The sequence below is a fragment of the Cajanus cajan genome, chromosome 10 (genome assembly GCF_000230855.2).
Source record: "Cajanus cajan strain Asha chromosome 10, NIPB_CcT2T_4, whole genome shotgun sequence".
In the NCBI taxonomy this organism is placed as follows: domain Eukaryota; kingdom Viridiplantae; phylum Streptophyta; class Magnoliopsida; order Fabales; family Fabaceae; genus Cajanus; species Cajanus cajan.
This window is the reverse complement of record NC_138526.1, coordinates 49416585-49438031: the sequence shown is the minus strand read 5'-3', so window position 1 is coordinate 49438031 and position 21447 is coordinate 49416585. Positions and strand designations below refer to the sequence as shown.

Here is a 21447-nt window from a genome sequence, read left to right as displayed (position 1 = left end):
AGATTAGATAATTAAATAGTATATAAGTGGAAAACAACTTTCACCTTATAAGCTGGTTTTGTAGAGTTGAATTAGACTTAAATCTACTATTCTAAAATGATATCAGATTTATCTAAATCCACTTTAAATGAACTACCTACTATTGATACATGTGCCATAAGGTTTATTGAGAAAAACTTTTCTCAAGTCCCATCAATCATAAATCATTAAAAAAGGGTCATCCGCTATTTATGTTGGACGTGAAAGAATGTATTAAAAAAAAAACAAGTAATCCGAAAAAATTCCAATATGATTATATACAACAGTTAACTAAATAAAGAAATTGCAAAAAAAAAAAAAAGTTGTTTAAAAAATTAGAATTTTTAGAGAGATGAAAAAGGAATTCCATAAAGATTTTATAGGCGTGGAAGTTGCAGAGTCTATCTTATTATCCTAAACAGAGCACACACACTACATTAATTATATGGTGAGAAAATAGAAATAGATAGAAGAAGAAATGAAAAGGGTAATTAAGTTAAGGGTATGACAAAGTTGTAATATGGTTATGCGCCACAGTTCCAATCCAGAGCTTCCCTTTCTCCTCTCTGACTTCGCTGACGAGCTTCATGACCTCACCCTCTCGATCTTCAAGAACTTCCAAAATCTGTCCCTTGTCGTCCAGACGCGAAATCACTGTGTACATTCTCATCCCCATCGCTCTTGCCAACACGCTCATTCTGATCGGCAAACGGAAGTAAATGTTCCTCAGCCATGGATTGTGACTCAGAACTTCTTGAGCTGGAGTGCGACAACAATCTATTGCCACCCAGAATTCCCCTTTCTCGTTCATTCTTACGTTGTCTGGAAACCCCGGAAGATCAGCTAGAAGCTCCACACTTCCACTTTTAGGACCCTCCATCCAAAGCTTCATTAGCCTGTCATCATCCCATTTTAGAATTCATGAATCAGTAACATTAGCTGGGACTTGTTATGTTAGGAAGATTTATAGTTTTATACTTACCTGCAATTGGTGGTTTCAGTGAAGAGAAGGAAGGATTGGTCTTCAGAAAATTGCACTCCATTAGGAAAAGCAAGGCCATCCAATACAATATGGGTTGTTTTAGTTGGAGGATCATATCTTAGGAGTCTACCAGTGGCTTCTCCTTCCAATAATATAAAAAAGTGCGCACTGCAAACAATTAAGGGTTGCATTAATATACTTAAAATATAGTTTATGACTGAATGGTGTATATATATATATATATGATAAACGCTCACACTCTGTTGTATCTCTTGCTGGTGTCTGTGAAGAAGATGGATCCGTTCTTATGAATGTCAAGGTCATTTGCAAAGAGAATTGGCTTTCCTTCAACATGTGTTGCCAATGGTGTAGCAAGTCCCCCATCAGGTCCAACCACGAGAAGACCATAGTATGCGTCTGCTATGTATAGATCTCCACTCTCTTTGTCAAACCTTAGTCCTAGAGGACGCCCACATGTTTTCTCATGCTTCCATTGCTTCGCAGTGGTAGAATCATTGCCCCTAAAGCACAGTTTCTCCGTCCTTTAAACAAGACACAAAATCACCCATGTCATCAACATGCAGTATAATGTCCTGTTTGGTGTTGTTATCCAATCAATATAAAAGTTTTATTTTAGTAACATGTATTCACATTAAATGAAATCCTTTGTATTTGTTATGCTTATTAGCGAAGTGAAAATTTAATTCTGATTAAAAAAAACATCAAAACTTATAATACTGCATGTCAGTTTATCTTATACAACAACGTTTTAAGATATAAGAGACAATTATGATCTAGAATATATATATATATATATATATATATATATGTCTGAAAAAATTATCACTCCAGATATTTCATGCAGATGTACATCATACTCAAATTTGAAATTATTGGTTAATCTGAAACAATTCTGTATCAGATGATGAACCTGTCTGGTTTGTTCAATTTATGAACTGAATTTTGGGTCAAAGAAAAGTAGAAAGTAAGTTTTTGGTGATCGTTACCAATTAGATGTGACAACTGCAAATGTTTCCCAACCAAGTTCGTCTCCCATCCATCGTACAACGCGGCCATCAGCTAAACCAGTGTAAGGGCCACGACCCATGTTATCAAACTCGAGTGACTCTGGTCCAAAGACTTGATTCTCGAATTCTGATTTGCCATAAAGTGCTAATCTGCTAATGTTGTCCCTAGGCCAATTCTTCATGACTTTGTGGTAGGGTGCAATGTCATGCTTCACGGGTCTGAATTGGTGCTCGGCCAAAGGACCCATATGAAAAGGGTCCATCATAACAAGACCGAATACCAGAACAAGAGCAAGGACAAAAGGGTGTTGGAGAAAGGTTTCATCCTTGGTGAGTAGTTTTCTCTTCTCCATGCATGGAACGATCAATGTATTGATGATTTGATGGGGAGAATGAGAAATTAAAGCGGAGAAAGCGAGAGTTTAGGTGCAATATATGCTGATTAATGGTCTAGCTAACTTGGTAGAACTAGAAGCACTTGGTGGAGTTTCGTATTTGAAAGGTGTGTGTGAGAGAGTTGAAAGTTGAAAACATGCGTTGTTCATGACAGCATTTGAGGTTGGGAGTAGGTTGTCTATCGTTGTCCATGATGATCGCATTGGGAAACAACATTTAATTTGCTTTGCTGAAAGTGTTGTTGTTTTTTATTCTCAAATAGTCAAATGTCATATGTGCTTATTCATGAATATAGACAAAATAACATAACCATCAGGATTGTGAATTTATGACGCTCTTCAGCAAATCTCTGTGACGAATTCTTTGCGTAAACATATCGCAGGTTCTTTGTAGGTTTCTTATCATGATTTCCTGAACAAACAAGAACGTGTAGAGCATCGATTGCTCCTACAAACAACCGTCCCTTTTTTTTCCGGTAGCACACGAAAAATAGACAAAGCTGAACAAAACTACAGCGAACTAGAATCGATCTTGCTTTAATTGTGAATTTGTGAACTAGCCCTTTATTTATTTTAAATATTTCTTTTAAATCTCTAGCTATATTAATTTTGGAAAAATCTTAGAGTTATCTTTTAAAATGCATAAATTTAAAGAGAATTTATCCAAGCAAAAGTTTTATTTAAACTACAAATTACAAAAGCAACTCTTTATCCTTATAAAAAGAGTTTGGGTATATATTCAATATTCTCAACACTTCTAAAGGATTGAAGGCCATAGGTGCACATCAAACTTAAGAGTTGTTTATGTCCATGTATAATAACTTTTTGTACGATGAATTTATGAGAGTAATTTTTGATAAACTAAGGGGGTGTATTGGATTAAGATTTTTTTAGTTGAAAAAAGTTTTATGAATTTTAAAAGACTTTTACAGAATTTTCATGACTTTTAAGATTTTGTAGGATTTTGCAAGACTTTCAATCAGGGTTTTAATAAATTCACTCATATATCCATAGCTATATTAATCCTCCAAGCATTAATATCTTTTTGCTTTTGCTCCTGAGTTTTAATAAGTTCAAAATTATGATTTTCATTAATCGGTAATGTTGAAGATGAAGATTCGTCCACCACTTCAATTGGAAATTCATCAAAATGACATTCTTTATGAAGAAAGTTATGTAGTGTTGTACATGCTAAAAATTATTCTAAACAACATTTCAAATTTTTTATAATTTGTGATTTAAAATATTTTGTTTATAAATTTATAAATGATTAAAAAAATAGTGGGACAACTACCCTATTATCTTATAACTAAATATGTCCATTCATTTTATATTGGTATTTGAGTGAAAGTTTATCTTTCATACACTTTTATTCATTTAAAATATCTTAGAAACTTACAAACATCAACTAGGAGAAAAAAAATCTGAAATTTGTTAAAGGAACAAAATAATTTTTTAAATTTTTTAATTAATTTCAATTATTCACTTGTGGAGAAATATTTTTAATATTGAATTCTAAGATATTGTAATGTCTTATATTAATTTTATTTTTTAAAATATAAAAAATCCTAAGTTCACAATATAAAAATTAAAATAAAATTCATAGTTAAAAAAGAAATAAAATAATTGTTGAGTCATAAAAAGGGAAGGATAATAGTAACAAATTCAAGAGAGGGAGAGAGATCACCGTTTTGTCCCGAGAGGGTTCTTCCTCCAACTAAGATCCGTTATTGTCTCATTCTACTCACAGAAACCCTAACTCAAATTCATCTTATATATATATATATATATGGAGAATGCTAATATACTCACACCTATTTTTTAGTGAGAGTATGTTAGCAACCTACATCAAAATTTTAGGACAAAAAATCACTCATTTCTTTTGATTTGGTTAATTCATACAAAGGATATTATAGTAATTTAATTTAATTTTAAATAAAAATAAAATATTTTTTCTCTCTTATTAATTTCATTTTCTAATTCATTTATTTTTTCTATTAATTAATTTTTATTTGTTTAGAGAGAGAAGGGGGAGACATCATGAAAGATGAGAGAAAAATGAGTTAAAGAAAAAATTTAATAAGAGAGAGATAAATAAGTTAGAGAAAGAATTTAATAGGAAAGAGAAATGAGTTGGAGAAGAAATTTAATAGGAGAGAGAAATGACTTAGAGAATGAAGTTAATAAGAGAGAGAAAATATTTTATTTTCATTTAAAATTAAATTAAATTACTATAATATCATTTATACAAATTAACCAAATCAAAAGAAATGAATGGTTTTTTTGTCCTAAAATTTTGGTGTAGGTTGCTAACATACTCCCACTAAAAAATAGGTAGGAGTATATTAGCATTCCCCTATATATATATATATATATATATTGTTCTAAAAAATCTAAATTGATTACAAGGTCTTAAAGATCTACAATTTTTTATAGAGATCATGATATCAATTTTAACTTTCATCTTTCCCTTTTCTTTAGGCATTTTATAAAAAAAATTACTTAAAAGTTGAAATTTCAAGCATTTTTTGTATTATATAACTGAGGAACAATCTCAACTAAATAGAGCAAATCAATTAAAGAGAACGAAGAGAAAAATAGAGCAAGTCAATGACACTAATAGAAGTTTCACCAAATAAGAAAATGAAATGAGAATAGTAGTATTATATATGAGCAATAATGCAATATTATTAGCAAGAGAAAAAAATGGAGAAGACATAAGCATAAAAAAAAAAAGGAGATGAAAAGTCATTTCAAACAATCCTCCAAAATTTGATGAGTTTGGATGGGATTATTTTATAAATTTGGTATTTATAGATACCATTAAAAAGTCCTTCAAAATCCCTCTAATACAACAATTCTTTAAAATCCTAATATTTTTTAATATTAATGGATTGTTTTTAAGTTGTAAAAAGTCTTAAATTAATACCAATAAATTTTAATAAACTCTTAAAAAAATCTTGAAAATTCAGATTGAATACTACTAAATTAGTTTTAAGTGACATAAAATCTTAATCAAATACCAATAAATTTTTTTACTAAAAAAAATCTTTTAAAATTCTATAAAATCTTAAACCAATACACCCCTAACATTATCGATAGCTATTTTATACTTAATTAATTCTGAATATCAGTGATGGGATAACTTTGATGTCATCATTGAAAATTTGAAATTCCTAGTAATAAAAAAACAAAGCAATTCTGAATCATTTTCTAAGATTTACTAAAAGTTATTAGTTATATTTGAAACACAAGTGAATAATTAATGAAATGTACGATCAGGTAGGATGAGTCACATAACACAATAAACAACATATAAATCGTAATTCATAGATTGCATACCGATACTTGGTAAGATAAATGTCCATACAAGATATTCCATACATAAATTAAAATCCAGAATTAAAGAGTGATATGCGTTTTTTCTAAAAAAAAATTTAGTTTTATGTATATTATTTAATAACTAATTTTATATTTTCTTAAATTAATTATTCATATTTTACATAATTTTAATTTTTTATTTAAACCCAAAAAAAGTTCAATTTTTTCATCTTCTAAAATTTGTAAGCATTTTTTTCCTTTTTAAAATGGATAATTTTAATTTTAGTTTCTATAAAATATTTTTTTAATAATTATCATCAATATAAAATTTAAAATTACTAATTTTGGCCTCTATTTATTATTTTAAGGTAAACAAACAACATTTATTTTAAAACTCTATAAATTTTTTTAAAAGTGTCACATGATAATATAATATCAATAACAGATATGACTAACACATGTAATGGTAACTTAACCTTTTAATGAACAAACAAACAATTAAAAATAGTTACATAATAATAAAGATTAAAATTAATAGTTCTAAATTTTATAAAGATAAAATACAAATAAAATTTTATATAAGTACCAAAACTATAACTTATTTATTTTATAAAACTAAAATCATATTTAAGTCAAAATAAAATAATTAAGCCTAAAATCTTCCTACATTAATAGCAATACAAGAAAAAAAAGTAAGAAAAGCAAATAATACTAAAATATCTTATCACAAATCGTTTATCGAGTTGTAGAAAAACCAATTTCCTTAAATAAGTCTCAAACTTCAGTTTTGTTGATGACAAAAAATCTAATTAAGAGAAAAATATTAATAAAAATGATAAGTTAAATTTCTAATAAAAATTAATCATCCATAAAATAACTAAATATTGATATGGTCAGAAAAAATATAATAATAATAATAATATTAAAAGAATTTAATAGAGTCTTAAAATTTCAATTAATGATGCCGCCCGATAACTAGAAAGAATCCAAAATGTTTGGGCCTGGATGGATTATGTATCGATCGAGTTTTACGCCTCTTTGTCGGTTGTGCTTGTGCTTACCAACACGTAAACTTTTTATTTATTTCTCCGAAAGACTAAGTAAGAGAGAAATAGAAACCTCGGATTCGAGCTTCAACAAAAAGAAAGAAAGAGTGGTCGCGTCGCAGTTTCACAACAGAGCCTGAGAGTTAAGGCACACAACAACTCTTTCACTTTTACTCCCTCTCTTCACTTCACTCTGCACAGGTATCTCATCTCATCTCTTTCTATCTTCATATTTCTAAATTCACTCCCTACATACATACGTCACTGTTATGTCCCTTTCTTTTTTGACAACCCAATTTTCTCTTTGTTTCCTTCAATTGTTTAACCACCCAATCATTATTTACTCCAATGTTTTGCATAACATTATCATATTCCTAGTCTTCTTTCGTAAGGGTTTAAATGCGTCCTACAGTTAAATTCTCTCCGAATTGTATTCAATTATGAGATTAATGTAACCATCACATAATTGCCAACTTCGATTTATCATTACTTTAATATTATCAAGTGATGATATAATTCATTCTTCGTGTATGGCTCATTGACTCTCTGCGTTGTACTTGGCTGCTAAATGGCAAAAAAGTGGTTTATGTGTAGAGAAAGTCTATGAATTATTGCTGTTCATCTGGTTCTGTTGCGTGCTTATGCAAACAAAATTCATCTTCGTTTTAATTTTTAAAACCCTATAGGAGTATCATCAATGAAGTCTATTGGCAATTAAAGACTGCTTTGATTTCCTTTGCTGCTCATATTTGTTTATTGGGGATGTTGGAGGTCTCATACGAACCAGTGATATGGTCAAAATAGAGTTTGTAAGTGGGAGTATGCCCTTATCTTACAATCTGATTTGGTACGATTGACTTTGGCTCAAAACTCATTCTTAAGATGGTAACAGAGTCTATCTTAACTATTGTTACCTCCAATCAAGTGGTTATTGTGCCACCCATAGATTCAAGTCGTTTTAAGAAGGTATAAGCTCTTTTATATTTTTTCTGGGGTACAAATCATATTCATGGATAATCTTTCCTTAGCGACAAATCTTTGTCTAGTTTACTGTAAAGCTTTTATAGTTTTGGAGTTTGAATGTCCTTAGGACTTGTGCATGCAGCATTCTTGTTTATCTTGCAATCACATCGGTAATCGTAACTGTTTCCATGTTATTTTCATTACTATAAAGCTAATATTGTTATTACTGGGGCAGCAGCGTAAATTTATGGCTAGTGCTGGTGATAGAGAGGAATCTGAATGGATAGATAGGATAATATCTGAAGGAGCCGTTCCACTTCTTGAGCCAGATAATTGTTCAAATGGTTGGGCTACCCCTCCTGGGGATGCATTCATGGTCAGAGGCCCTGAGTATTTTACAACAAGGGTTAAGGTTCCAGCTGGTGATTATCTGCTCAAGCCTCTCGGTTTTGATTGGATTAAAAGTTCAGTGAAAATTGGGGAGATATTGAACAATCCCAATAGTCGAGTTAGGAAGGTCATTGATAATGAGTTTCCAGCAGGTGATAAACCCTTTTTATGGGCCTTCAATCTTCAAGTCCCAACCAAGGATAACTATAGTGCTATTGCATATTTTACTACCAAAGAGCCAGTTGTTGAGGATTCTCTAATGGACAAGTTCTTGAAGGGTGACAATGCATTCAGAAACTCAAGGCTTAAGCTGATTGCCAACATTGTAAAAGGTCCTTGGATTGTTAGAAAAGCTGTCGGAGAGCAGGCTATTTGTGTGATTGGGCGTGCCCTTTCCTGCAAATATTGCCTGGGGGAGAATTTCATGGAAGTAGATATTGATATAGGGTCTTCCATGGTTGCAAGTGCAATAGTTCATTTGGCATTTGGTTATATCTCAACTTTGACTGTTGACTTGGCTTTTCTTATTGAGAGCCAAGTTGAATCAGAGCTTCCAGAAAAGATTTTAGGTGCCTTTAGATTTTCTGACCTTGATCCTGCTTCAGCTAGAACAATCGAGCCGTCATCTATTGTGAGTTGTGACGATGTACAGACATCTTTACCAACTAGATTGTGGAAGTCAATTGGACAGGGATTTTCTCATATTCTTCATTCAGGTCCTCAAGAAGACGGCTTTACGTCTGATTCACAACATAGTAAAGTTGCTGTAGATCACAAAGATAATCCAACTGACAACAAGAACTGGTGAGTTGCGTAGTTGTTATGTGCATTTTGATAACAAGATTACAGATGCTTTGTATTGTAAGTTCACCAAACCATGTCCAGTGTAAAAAGTTGTCCAATAACTTAAGTGTTTATATCCTGTGTTGTTTCCTTTGTATCGTACCTTAGTATGTATTGACGCAGCCTAAATATGAACATTAGGCCTTATATGCCTATTAAGCTATAGGTCCAGTGACTATATACGGCCTTATAGCCTTGTATATATTTCCTACATACGAGTTTTAATTATTTTGTATGTTCTGTACAATGATTTTGTTTGCAGATATACTGGATGGAATTGAAGGGGAACGGAGTTCCATTTGAGGTGATGATTCTTTTAGCATTTTTTTATGATTGGATTCCAAGCATCTGTTGTATGATTTAATTCTTGCCTGTGGCAGTACAGTATTTTGTAATACTACAGAAAGAAACTTGGAGTGGCCCAAATTTTTTTGGGCTGGATTATCATGTATATCTTATCTTATTAAGTAAATTCAACTATTTATAGTAGACGAGTTAGTCTTTATCTGGCAACTAAAATCAGGCCATTTGTTTGTCTATGGTATATTTTTTGTGGTTATATGAATTAGAATTGCTTCAACGTTTATAGGCTGGTTATGATGAATATTTTCTTTATCAATTCGTTCTACAAGTTTAAGTGCTTCTAAATGGGAATTTGGATTCAGCGCAATAGAAAATGCACGTCTGGTTCAGATTGAATCACATCTTGTTTACAAAACATGCACGGTTCATCCAACTGCGCCATTTTTTACTGCACGGTTCTCATATGACTTGGTCACCTGAGCATAGCATAGCATCTATTATTTCTTACAAAGGCCCATTATGAGGAATGTGTCGAAGAACAAATGCGTGTGTATCACTTGCTCAGCTTGCCTGTCAATTTATTATAAGCACCGCTATTAAAAGCACAAACTTTAATGCATTTAACGGTTGAATTGAATTGACTCCTTGCACCTGGAATTGATTCTATGGTGCGAAGTATTCCATTAAAATTGATTTTGTCTCTAATTAACTGTGATTGTAATTGATAAAGATATGTAGCATGTGTGGTTGAGTGTTCAAGTGGCCAAAACTTGAGTATTGGATATAAAAATTTGAGTCTAACAAAAGAAGCTTTTGCATTAAATGGAAAAATGATGTAATTTTGGAATAATCGAATGCTGGTTTAAAATGCATATAAATGTTTCTATGGATAATTGTGATAATATGCACATGATATTAGGTTGTCTTCATTATAATTCCGATGAAAAAAAAAACCTCAAAAGAAACAAAATAAGATGAATATTGATTATATGGAAATGTTGAGGTCCTGTTGTAACTTAGTCCTAGGCCCATGTGTGAAAGCCCAACATTTTTCTTCTGTGCTTAAAACCAAATGGCAAAGCATTTTCAGCATCTCATAAAGCAAAGGCTTCTCGGTTCACTCAAATCAAATCCCTTCCAATATCTGAGTTATGCAATTCCAAAATCACAACTACACTACACCAAGAAATAAGAATGATGACCGATTAATTTTGTGATGAAACGAAATAACTAGAACTAGTTTATTCGATTCAAAAGTTTTCCTGAAAATCTCATAAACCTGTGTATTTTTATAACTGATAAAAAAAACTATTTTATTTTAAAAATTTAACGTAATTGCATTCTAGTCAGATATTCAAATTCTTGATCTGATTAAGTTTAGAACAACTATTTTTGTTTTTTGTCTGAAACAAGATAGAACGACTCTAGTTAGCTAATTTATGTATTTAGTGATATGTTATCTTTTTGTGTATACAAAACTTAGAAACATATAATTATTTTTTTTTGCCAATAATGGTTAATTATACTGTAAACAGTAGTTACGTTTTTTTTAAAAAAATAATTAATAGGTTTAGTTAAAATATGATTATTTATTAGCTTTTAATTTGAGCATGACTAATTAAATAGGTAATTAATTATGTGATGACTGAGTGTAACCTACAAAGATATTCAATGATGTTAACAAAACGAATTTATTAATAATTAAGGGATAGGATCACAAAATCGATTTCAATGGAATTCCTTGAAGATTTTAGTTTCGTTGACCTCTTGCTTCATGCTTTTGTTTGGAATAGCAGACAGAAGAACGGAATGAATTGTAACTCGTTTAGAATAACAGAAAGAGAGGAGAACGGAATGAAATGGGAAGAAAAAAATGAAATCTTCTATCATTTGACAATTTTCTAGGAAAGAAATAAACTAAAAAAAAAATCAAATTATCTTTATTTTTAATCACCTTTTTTATTAAGATATTTATTTCTACATTTGATACAATTAAACAAAAGAAAATAAAAACTTTTACTTTTCTTTTATTTTTTTTTTCTCCTACCAAAAAACCCAATAGAAAATCATCTCCCTTTAGATTCTTTTTTCTCTCTTTCTCTTTATTTTATTTTCTTTTCTTTCTAAATCAAACAAACCGGGGAAATGAAATTCTCTCTTTCTCATAATTGCAATACTTTTATTCTCAAGTGCCAGGACCATAACCTTCAAGGAGAATCATATCAAGATTTACGCTTCTCAACCCTTTACCAAGCTCGGATAACAGTTACATTATTTTAAATTTTTAAAAAATACTTACTTAAAGTTATTTTTATTGTTATTTTCTCATTTTCTGAGTATATATTTTTTTAATAAAAAGACAATGCTTTTTCTTATCTGAAAAATAAATAAATCATGTTAAAAGGGTGGAAAAAAGAATAAGAATCGATCGAAGTTTCACACGTGTATATGCTTTTGCAATTGAGATTAATTACGGATACCTAACACATAATCTTATATTAATAATATAAAATACTTCTATTTATATTTCTAAACATTAGCCACTATATGTTTATTTATTTATTAGTAATTAATTAGTAATAGGACATCACAAGCCATATAGAAGGAATTTCGAGACATCAATATTGCTCTAGTGGCTGCTTAGAGTCAACTAATGATAGTAATTGCATGGTAGCGTATGTGTTACGTTTGGATACTTTGCAACTATTTTGTTGCCAATTGTCACAAGTTGTGATGATGTGGTTCCAAAATTCCCTCTCGTTAGTTCATACATATGGGAATTTTTTTCTCAAATAATATTTTTTTTTAAAAAAATTACCAAAAAAACATCTATTACACATTATTTATTCAAATAGACTTTTTTACTGTTCACACTCAGAATTCGGTTTTCCAGTGTTATTATTTTTTTTTTGTGCTTAGAATTCGGTTTCCGGGGAACCGAATTCTGAGTAGTATTTAAAAAAAAAATTCGTTTTGGGCTCAGGAATGTGTCAAATTTACAATTAGAACGGGCCGTTCTGTTTGCATTCCTTAGAGAACAGTTTTCTGATCCATTCGTTATGTGTATATTTTTTATTTGGAATGGGCCGTTCTGATTACAGAACGGCCCATTTTGAATCTAGTTCTCCTTTTCCTCATAAACTAAAATAAAAAAAAGAAAATAATATATATATATATATATATATATATATATATATAACACTGCTCAGAATTTAGTTTCTCAGAAACCGAATTCTGAGTACAAACAGTAAAGAGGTTTATTTGGGTAAATAATGTGTAATAAATATTTTTTTGATAATTTTTTTTAAAAAAGATATTATTTCAGAAAAAAATTATATATATGGCGAATAAAATTCCAATCTTGAAAAAAATAAATATATCAGGAAGAAAAAAAAATAGTACTCCTTTCAAGTTCCAACTTACATATCATGAAAGAAAAACTGCGCATTGCAAGTTAGACCATGCATTGCCTTTCAACGGTAGTTAAATTTACCTACGAAAAAAATACACCTTTCGAGAATATATAATTAATGTGTCATCAATTTCTTTTTCAGCATCATATTAACTTTGAGGTTTTGCTAATCTTGGGTGTAACAAAGCTACCAACCCGGTCACATTAATTTCCTCCACGGTTTAACCACTAAGATCAAAAAACCAAACCAATGTGTCACTATATAAATCCTTGTGTAGTGACCACTAGTGTTAATTTTCTTAACATGTGGTTCTCATTTCTTAGTCCTTTTCCAATGCGACACTCCAATATTAATGCACCTTGTGATGATCACTCACCCCAAGTAGCACACAATGTTCCTCAACTTGATCATGGAGGGTGGTCTAGGCGTGGTCGAGAATTTTGTGAGGCAAGAAGAGCATTTCTTAACAGTTACCATTTGAGTTTGGATCAAAGGAACAACAACAATGGGAGCTTCAAGGAGAAGTTGAAGAAATCAGTGAGGGAGGTAAACGAGGCTGCAATGGGAGTTGTTTTGGGCATGCGTCGTGGGGTGTCCAAGAGAAGGGTTGGCATTAGGGTTTTTAGGGTCAAAATGAGTGCACAATCGTTGGCTCTTGTTACCATGAGATGTTTTATACCATGGTTGAAAAAAAGTGATATTATATAGTAATATATATATATATATATATATATATCCACGTAACAAATACCTTTCATGTGGGTACATTAGGACAAAGAATTATGAACCTATATATAAACTTGAAATAAGTTCTGTGCATGGTGTGAGATATTGTTAAACTGATGCCTACCAGATTTGTGACATCATATGTGTACTTAAAAAATCTGTCCATGTTTGTTTTACTTTGCTTCTCTACCGACTACCATTCTTTCTTTTTTTTTTTTTTTTTTTTTTTTTTTTTTTTTTTTTTTATATTGAGTAGAAAAGATTACAACAACTTCACGCATCTACTTCCATATTGGACTAATAACTAATAAGTTCTCCGTACACCATAAATTGCAAGTTAAAGAACATGAAGAGTTAATGAACAATCTTTTCATAATTTAATCCTTAAAAATTAATTAACATGATATATCCACCATGAACAAAATACATTATCATACACTGTACCAATATTTTAAAATATAGGTAATTTTTTAAAAATTTTAAAATTTTAAAAATGAACTTATAAAAGTGATGTGCAAATTGATTTCAGTAAATAACCAAAATGATATAAGTAGCAGAAATTTTAGTGGATCTTTTTAATATAAAATAAAAATTTTAAAAAGATTAATTTTGACATAAAGAGTTAAAATTTGAGATAAAAAATTACTGTGAAAAAAAATAAAATTTTAGCATAAACATTTTAACATTGAGATAAAAAAAAAATATTAATAAACAATTATTTAGAAAGATTACATCCAAAAAGAAATTTGACAAAAATTTTAAAAATTAAAAATATGTTAATTCATAGTAAAATCACATGATTCATAAAAAAAATATAATACAAAATAATCTCATACTCAAGAGTAAATACTACATTTTATTAAAATACACACACATATATATATATATATATATATATATATATATATATATATATATATATATATCATTCAAACAATGAACATGTAAAATGTATTAAATTATTACTCCATAATAATTTGTTAATTTTATGATAGACTTAAAGAAATATATCTTAAACAGAAAATTTAAATCCTAAACCTATATATATCATTCAAAAAATCATCATGTTAAAAATGTATTAAATTATTACTCTGTAATAATTTGTTAATTTTATGGCAGACTTAAAGAAGTATCTCTTAATCAGAAACCAATCATGCATTACTCTTGTGTCAATTTGAATTATTAAGCGAAATTCGTATCAATAATTCACAAAAGTATATAACCTCACCCAGAATACAAACTAAATTATTATCTTCTAAAAATTAAAATTAGTATAAAAAACCATTATCATTTTAAAAAAGAGATCAATTGTTTTCTTAAAAAAAAAATCTAATGAAACTGCGGTCATGCGATTCCTGATCATGATTCATTCCATCCAATCATTTAGCAAGCATTGGATATGTAGGAATTTGTTGACAGCAAAATCAAATGCAAGTATAGTTGAACATTCAAGCTTCTCTTCATTTAAAATGTTGGAAAATTCTCAAACACATTTTTTTAGTACAAATTGATAATTGATTGAGATTAATTGAAATACACAATTATTCAAGAATAGCTGTATCCGATTTTAAAACATACATACAAGGCAATGAGGTGTCACAGTGATAGAATATGAATATCTAGAAAATATAGTGGCCACTCAAACAGGTTTGTACTTGTTGATGCCTCCACAGCCACACACATAGCACAGGGTGACCCCACCAACCGGTGATGTTTTTATTGTCCTTACAGAAACTTGTATGCAACATCTAAATCCTTATCTTCGCATTCTCAAATCTCATCCAGTCACTACCTTTTCTGTGTTCAACTGTTTCTTCCAACATCAAATATCAAGTGTGTATAGTACTTCAAATGTTATGTTCTTCTTCTTTTGTTCTCATCTCTATACCATGTCATAATCTTTCTAAACCGTTTTTGGCTTAACAAAACAAACCACTGTTTGCTAAAGGGTTCTGTGTATCTCGAATTTCTTTCACTGAAAAAGTTGTTCGCATATCGCTGACTCTGAGAAAAGGAAGGGAAGAGTAATTAACATGAAAATTCAGTGTGATGTGTGTGAGAGAGCTCCGGCAACAGTGATTTGTTGTGCGGATGAGGCAGCTTTGTGTGCCAAATGTGATGTTGAAGTGCATGCTGCTAACAAGCTTGCAAGTAAGCACCAGAGGCTTCTTCTTCAATGTCTATCAAACAAGCTTCCCAGATGTGACATTTGCCAAGTAAGCACCTCAAATTTCTGTGTGCCTTCTAGTTTTATGATGTCATAAGTCATTTCTCAATTAATTCATGTTCTTGGATGGTTTGGTAATGCCATGTTCTGATAAGAGAAACTACTAGGTTACCCAAGTTCTTTTTGTACTGATCTTGGCTACAATTTAAGTGTGAAAATGCCTGTGTGCATGTGTAAACGAGAGTCTAAGTTGGATATGTTGAATAACATATAAGTGAGAAAGAAGATTCATAAACCTGATTCAAGATTTTAGGTTAAGATATGGTATTTAGTTCACTTGTGTGGTTTATTTTGTGGAGATCTCCCCCAATGTTTAATTCCCTATGATTTTCCGTACTAATAATATGTTAATGACAACGTGTTACAGAAACCTTGTGTATCATTGCCTATTAGCTATTACTATGTTATTTGAAGCACAAGCACCACCTGTGAAATGAGTTTCTTAACATCATATTAATAGTTAAACAGACTTTCTGCTGGTGCCTGATGAGGATGTTGCTTGCAATTTTCCCCTGTTGATTGAATTTTACTAGACAATGGGATATTAAGTTAACTATTGAGACCTAGATTAGGATATTTCAAGTATACAACAAGAGTTAATACCTTTGCTAAAATGATGAAAACAATTGTCGGATGGATATTGTAATAACTTGTAACTATTACTCATTTTATTCTTTACTTTCTCCTACACATACCAACAGGACAAGGCAGCATTCATATTTTGTGTTGAAGACAGAGCACTGTTCTGTCAGGATTGTGATGAACCAATTCATGCAGCTGGCAGCCTGTCCGCGAACCACCAGCGCTTCCTTGCTACCGGTATCCGAGTAGCCGCTAGTTCTAATTGCACCAAAGATAATGAAACAAGTCACTTGGAGCCTCCTAATAGGAATGCACAACAAGTGTCCGGTTCCACCAAAGTTCCTTCTCAGCAAGTGCCTAGCTTCACTTCCTCTTGGGCTGTTGATGACTTGTTGGAATTAACAGGCTTTGAATCACCTGAAAAAGTAAGACAGCTTTATTTCATAATGATTGGTGTTGCATATAAGTGAAGATTGAAGAACTAACTCAACAAAGTAATTAGAGTGTTATAACTGAAAGAAGTTAATAGCATTACATGTTTCATTTGTTGTCCCTGTATACATCTTTGAATTGCCATGCATAGTTGTAGCCAATCATCATGGTACATGTGAACATCATAAGTTATTGTTTTCTGGACACTTCAGCCTGAAGAAAATTGTTTAGCTAGGTTATTGTTTTTGGGACACCTACTGTTGTTTGTTTTTCAATACAATAGTTTTTCATTGATTCTTTGCTGATCATTGAAGAAATTTTCTTTAAATCATTCTGCTTAAATGTTTTCTTACTTATTTTGACACATTCCCATACATAATCAAGCATTCAATTTTATATGAAATAACCATCAAGGTAGAGAGGCCAGTTATGTTTATAGACAACTTTATATTAAACTCCAGGACCTGATATCAGTTTTATTTGACTTTTGATAATTTGAAACACATTTTGAACTATACATGCACATTATTCTGTTGAGGGGATAATGATGTAGAAATTTTGATCCTGGCCCTTATAAATATAGTTATCTAGTTATTTAATTATGATGTGCTTCTTGCCTTATACTATTTGTAACTCTGGTTTTACTGCTGTGCTTAGAAGGAATCTCTGCAATTTGGAGAGCTGGAATGGCTTACAGATGAGGGTATTTTTGGTGAACAGTTTGCTCAAGAAGCCTTGGCTGCAGCTGAAGTACCTCAGCTTCCAGTGACTCATAATGGTGGCAGTGTTGCCTCATACAGAACCTCCAAGTCCTACATGTCCCACAAAAAGCCTAGGATTGAAGCCCTAAATGATGATGATGATGATGATGAGTATTTTACTGTGCCTGATCTTGGCTAAGTACATGGCTTGCCATGCATATGGGTTGTTGCATGCATGATTGGATAAGATTAATTATGGGAAAATAATTGTTTTGTCGAAAAAGATAATTATTATCCCAAAATAAACTATTTCAATCAGACATATTGGTATGTTGTATATTCAATTATTCATACTTCACTAAGGACAATACTTTTCACAAGTTGCGTGGACTGTGGATTTGATAAGTATTGTACTTCAGGTGTTTTGTTGCTGGACAGCATAGAATCCATGCCTTTGGGGAATAAAATTTCCTTGTCCTTAGTAATTTGTTTATGCTTCATACACTTAATTTGATACGGTTGTTTCATTTTGTTTGTTTGCATCCCTAATGCCTGGAAGAGCGTTTGTCCCCATTTGACATTGTGTACCATACTTATGACAATTCGGATGTTTACAACGAGAATTAAACTCCTTCAATAGTACTGCAGTACAACTCTTATTTTAAATTTAGTTAAATCTTTACGAACTATATTTTAATAGGTTAGTATGATAGGAGCCACATAAATGGTGGTAGAATGTATATTTAAGCAAACAATACTGTTCAATTTGCTCTAATGTGGATTTCTGTTCAATTTATTCTCAAAAGTATTTGGATTTTAAAGAAAAATATTAAAAAATAAACTCTCAAATTCTTTATTAGATTTAAAATAATCGATTAAATAAATGAAAGCAAATGCGTTTTTTTTTTATTGATTTCTATTTGAAGTTTACTCCCATAAATAATGTTATATAAACATTCTTATGGATAGTTTCATTTATGTCTATAATTTTTCTTTATCTTTTTTTCTCTATCAGGTCATATCATTTACTACACATATACTCATCCCTCTTTTCTGTCTTTTTCATTCCAATTCTCAAATAACACCCGAGTGTTCATGAATTATTTTCCTACTCCCATTGAACTTCTTGTGTTAGAATACGAGTAAAATAATAAATACTTTCTTGGGGGTGGTCTATAAGTTGTTACCCAACTGATTAGTTATGAAATGTCACTAACCTTATGTGTGTTATTAATTTCTTGTGCATTGGCTGACACAAACTTTACGATACTATTATTATACTTCTCTCGTTATATTACTTTGCATGAAAGGAGGAAAATAAATTGGATATATTCTCATTACTAATTTTTGCAATTCTGATTAAAGAATTCAATTATATAGTTATACGAGTGAAATAGCTTCTCAATTTAGAGTGTAATTTAGCAAAAGCACTTTTCTAAAGAGCAATTATAAATGGAGCAAGATTACAAGAGTTGTGTCCAAAGTTCAGTAGGTTCAGCTGCTTAATATTTATGATCTGCATCTAGGTAAGCCAAGTTCTTGGCGTGGCCAGAGGCTTCACTTAATGAGAAAAATAATCCATGCCACGAGGGTCTTATAAAAAAGGATTTGGAAATTCACATCCACAAACACCATCTGAAATTACTCCAATTTTTTCTCTCAAATGATGGAGGAAAAAGTCCCTACTAAAACCCGCTTCACTCTCCATTCCATCTTAACCATAATCCTCTGTCTTCTGCTATCACAAACCAACTCCTTAACCCTCCAAGAGGACACTCTTGCCCTTCTTGAAATAAAACGTGCCATTGATCCCAACTCAGTCACCCCAAGTTCCTATCTCAACAGCTGGGACTTCTCAGTGGATCCATGTGAAAGCACAGGCTCACAATTCCTAGGAATATTGTGCTACTTGCCCTTAGACAACTCCTCTAGTAGAGTAACAGAAGTTGATCTTGATGGCGTTGGCTATGAAGGGTTCTTAACACCAGCTATAGGGAACCTCACTCAGCTATCAGTGCTAAATCTCAACAACAACAAATTCCGGGGTCCAATACCAGAAACCATAGCCAAACTAAGAAAACTAACAAGACTCACCATGTCACAAAACTATTTCACTGGGGCCATTCCACAAGGGTTCACTGAACTCAAGACCCTTCAATATCTTGATGTCTCAGGGAACAGGCTCTCAGGGCCAATCCCCTCTGACATCACTGGCTTGAGAAGCTTGACCTACATGAGTTTGTCAAACAATGGTTTTGCTGGCAGAATTCCAAACCTCACGGGGTTGTGGCAACTCAGCACACTAGACCTTAGCATAAACCAGTTTTATGGGGATCTTCCAAATCTCCCTGTGAGTTTGAGGAACATGTATTTTCACCATAACATTCTCTCAGGGCACTTGACACCCCTCAAGGGACTCATACACCTTAAGTGGTTGGATGTGAGTGACAACAGACTCTCTGGGGCCATAAGTGGGGATGTTCTCTCCCTAAGAAGGGTTGTTCACCTCAATGTTTCTTTCAACCGTTTCACAACATTGGAGGTTATCAATTATTCCTTGCAAGGGCCTAGGCTTCAAGTGCTTGAGGCTCAAGGGAACCACTTGAGGGGTCGTTTGCCAGTGAATTTGGTGACTTTTGTGAACTTGACTTCAATCAATTTGGCAAATAACCAATTGACTGGTCCCATTCCCTTGGAATATGGAACAAAAGTTCAGACATCGTGGAGAAGATTGTACTTGGATCACAACTTTCTTTCGGGAAATCTTCCTTCGGAGTTTGCTCATTCATCAACAAACGTTAGAGGGAGCCTTGCAAGTAACTGTCTTAGGTGTCCAACAAATGTTGGTCTCTGCCACGGGGGACAAAGACCGTCCACAGAATGTGTGGGGCAACACAACGAATGACACTCACGATTGCAAAGATTAGTCTATACTTTCGACCATGAATATTTTAATATTTCATACCGATATCATAATTATTAAAGAAAAAACACGCATACAACTTATGACATTGGTTTGAATATTCACTGCCTCAGTGATTTTGCTTCCTCCTAAGGAAATGAGATCTAAAAACACAAGCGACAATAACCTATCTAAATGGTGTGCTAAAATTAGTGATTGTATGCAAATAGGAAAATAAATTTTGTGAGTAAAATGTGCTAGTTATATTCATCTTAATTTTGACCTGTTTTCAAAATTATGTTACTTGCTGAGCCATGCTTAGTTGTTGTCGATACAAAGATAAATTACCTTGCAGTTACTCGTTAAGATGGGCATGAAAAATGGCAAGTGAAAAGGTTACTATTGGCCTAATCCAAGAACGAACTTAGTTTGGAAATATCGAACACTTGATATTGTTTAGCAAGAAACAGGCTTTCTTTGGACCATGTGTGGAGACTCAAGAATGAGATTAAACAATTAGAAAGAGAACTATTATGAGCAAAGATGATGTTAAGTGGTTAACCAATGAAAGTATTATTTCAATTTTTGACAAACTTTTAATTACTTGCTACTTGACATTTTTTAATTTGGGTTGCCATGATTCATGAATGCTTTTTTCAAACTAACTAATCACAAACTGAATATATGGGCTTGGTTGGGTTGGATCCAAAAAAAGTCCTCCAATCCCCTGCTCTCTCTCTCTATCAATCCCCTTCAAATTAAGCTTTAAAGAAAATCTCAACCTACGTTTGAAGTTTATACAAAAATATTTTGTGTACATACAAAAAAACATTTTTTTTTAGTTTAGAGCAATAATTAATATTGTTAAGAAACCAAATTTAATTAGGCTAGGGCATAATGGGCCTGGGCTAAACCGAAGCACTAATAATCTCAACTCTGGTTAGGCTCCTTCAATCTAAACAAATTTAGAGGGCCAATAGCAATGATTAATTTTCTCGCTACATTGGAGACACCTCAAAGGGTGAGATAACTAGCCCCAAGATTTAACGCGGCTGCATACACAAGGCAGGATTCGAACCGACAAGATTCGAACCCCTGACCTTGCTTAAGCGTAGATCCCCTACCGCTGAACCACACGCTTGGAGTTTATTTTATTAATCTATAACATTTGTTTG

General features: G+C 31.9%; 4 protein-coding genes across 8 annotated transcripts; 3 read left to right on the top strand and 1 right to left on the bottom strand.

Annotated features, from left to right (window-relative positions):
- Window positions 1-371: 371 nt before the first annotated feature.
- LAP3 (Calcium-dependent phosphotriesterase superfamily protein) lies at window positions 372-2552 on the bottom strand. Its single transcript, XM_020368787.3, has 4 exons — window positions 2008-2552; window positions 1258-1542; window positions 1001-1168; window positions 372-914 (listed from the first exon to the last, which is right to left on the bottom strand). Exons 1-4 carry the CDS (start codon window positions 2379-2381, stop codon window positions 515-517), a joined length of 1227 nt encoding a protein of 408 aa, XP_020224376.1. The 5' UTR covers window positions 2382-2552; the 3' UTR covers window positions 372-514.
- Window positions 2553-6829: 4277 nt separating this feature from the next.
- LOC109805897 (protein ENHANCED DISEASE RESISTANCE 2) lies at window positions 6830-9475 on the top strand. 4 transcript variants are annotated; one of them, XM_020368178.3, is made up of 4 exons: window positions 6832-6991; window positions 7477-7756; window positions 7992-8947; window positions 9249-9475. In XM_020368178.3, coding segments are annotated over exons 2-4 (1041 nt in total). In that variant the 5' UTR covers window positions 6832-6991; window positions 7477-7672; the 3' UTR covers window positions 9250-9475. The 4 variants fall into 4 exon arrangements, with proteins under 4 accessions (XP_020223768.1, XP_020223767.1, XP_020223766.1 ...); XM_020368177.3 differs by having other exon boundaries at window positions 7989-8947; XM_020368179.2 differs by lacking the exon at window positions 7477-7756 and having other exon boundaries at window positions 6830-6991; window positions 7989-8947.
- A 5700-nt stretch (window positions 9476-15175) lies between these two features.
- On the top strand, window positions 15176-17855 carry LOC109806420 (B-box zinc finger protein 24). 2 transcript variants are annotated; one of them, XM_020368813.3, is made up of 3 exons: window positions 15176-15644; window positions 16357-16662; window positions 17330-17855. In XM_020368813.3, the coding sequence occupies exons 1-3, from the start codon at window positions 15462-15464 to the stop codon at window positions 17567-17569; spliced, it is 729 nt and encodes a 242-aa protein (XP_020224402.1). In that variant the 5' UTR covers window positions 15176-15461; the 3' UTR covers window positions 17570-17855. The 2 variants fall into 2 exon arrangements, with proteins under 2 accessions (XP_020224402.1, XP_020224401.1); XM_020368812.3 differs by having other exon boundaries at window positions 15178-15644; window positions 17327-17855.
- Window positions 17856-18736: 881 nt separating this feature from the next.
- On the top strand, window positions 18737-20548 carry LOC109805648 (Leucine-rich repeat (LRR) family protein). The gene has a single exon (XM_020367818.3). The coding sequence runs from the start codon at window positions 19034-19036 to the stop codon at window positions 20273-20275; it is 1242 nt and encodes a 413-aa protein (XP_020223407.2). The 5' UTR covers window positions 18737-19033; the 3' UTR covers window positions 20276-20548.
- Window positions 20549-21447: the final 899 nt, after the last annotated feature.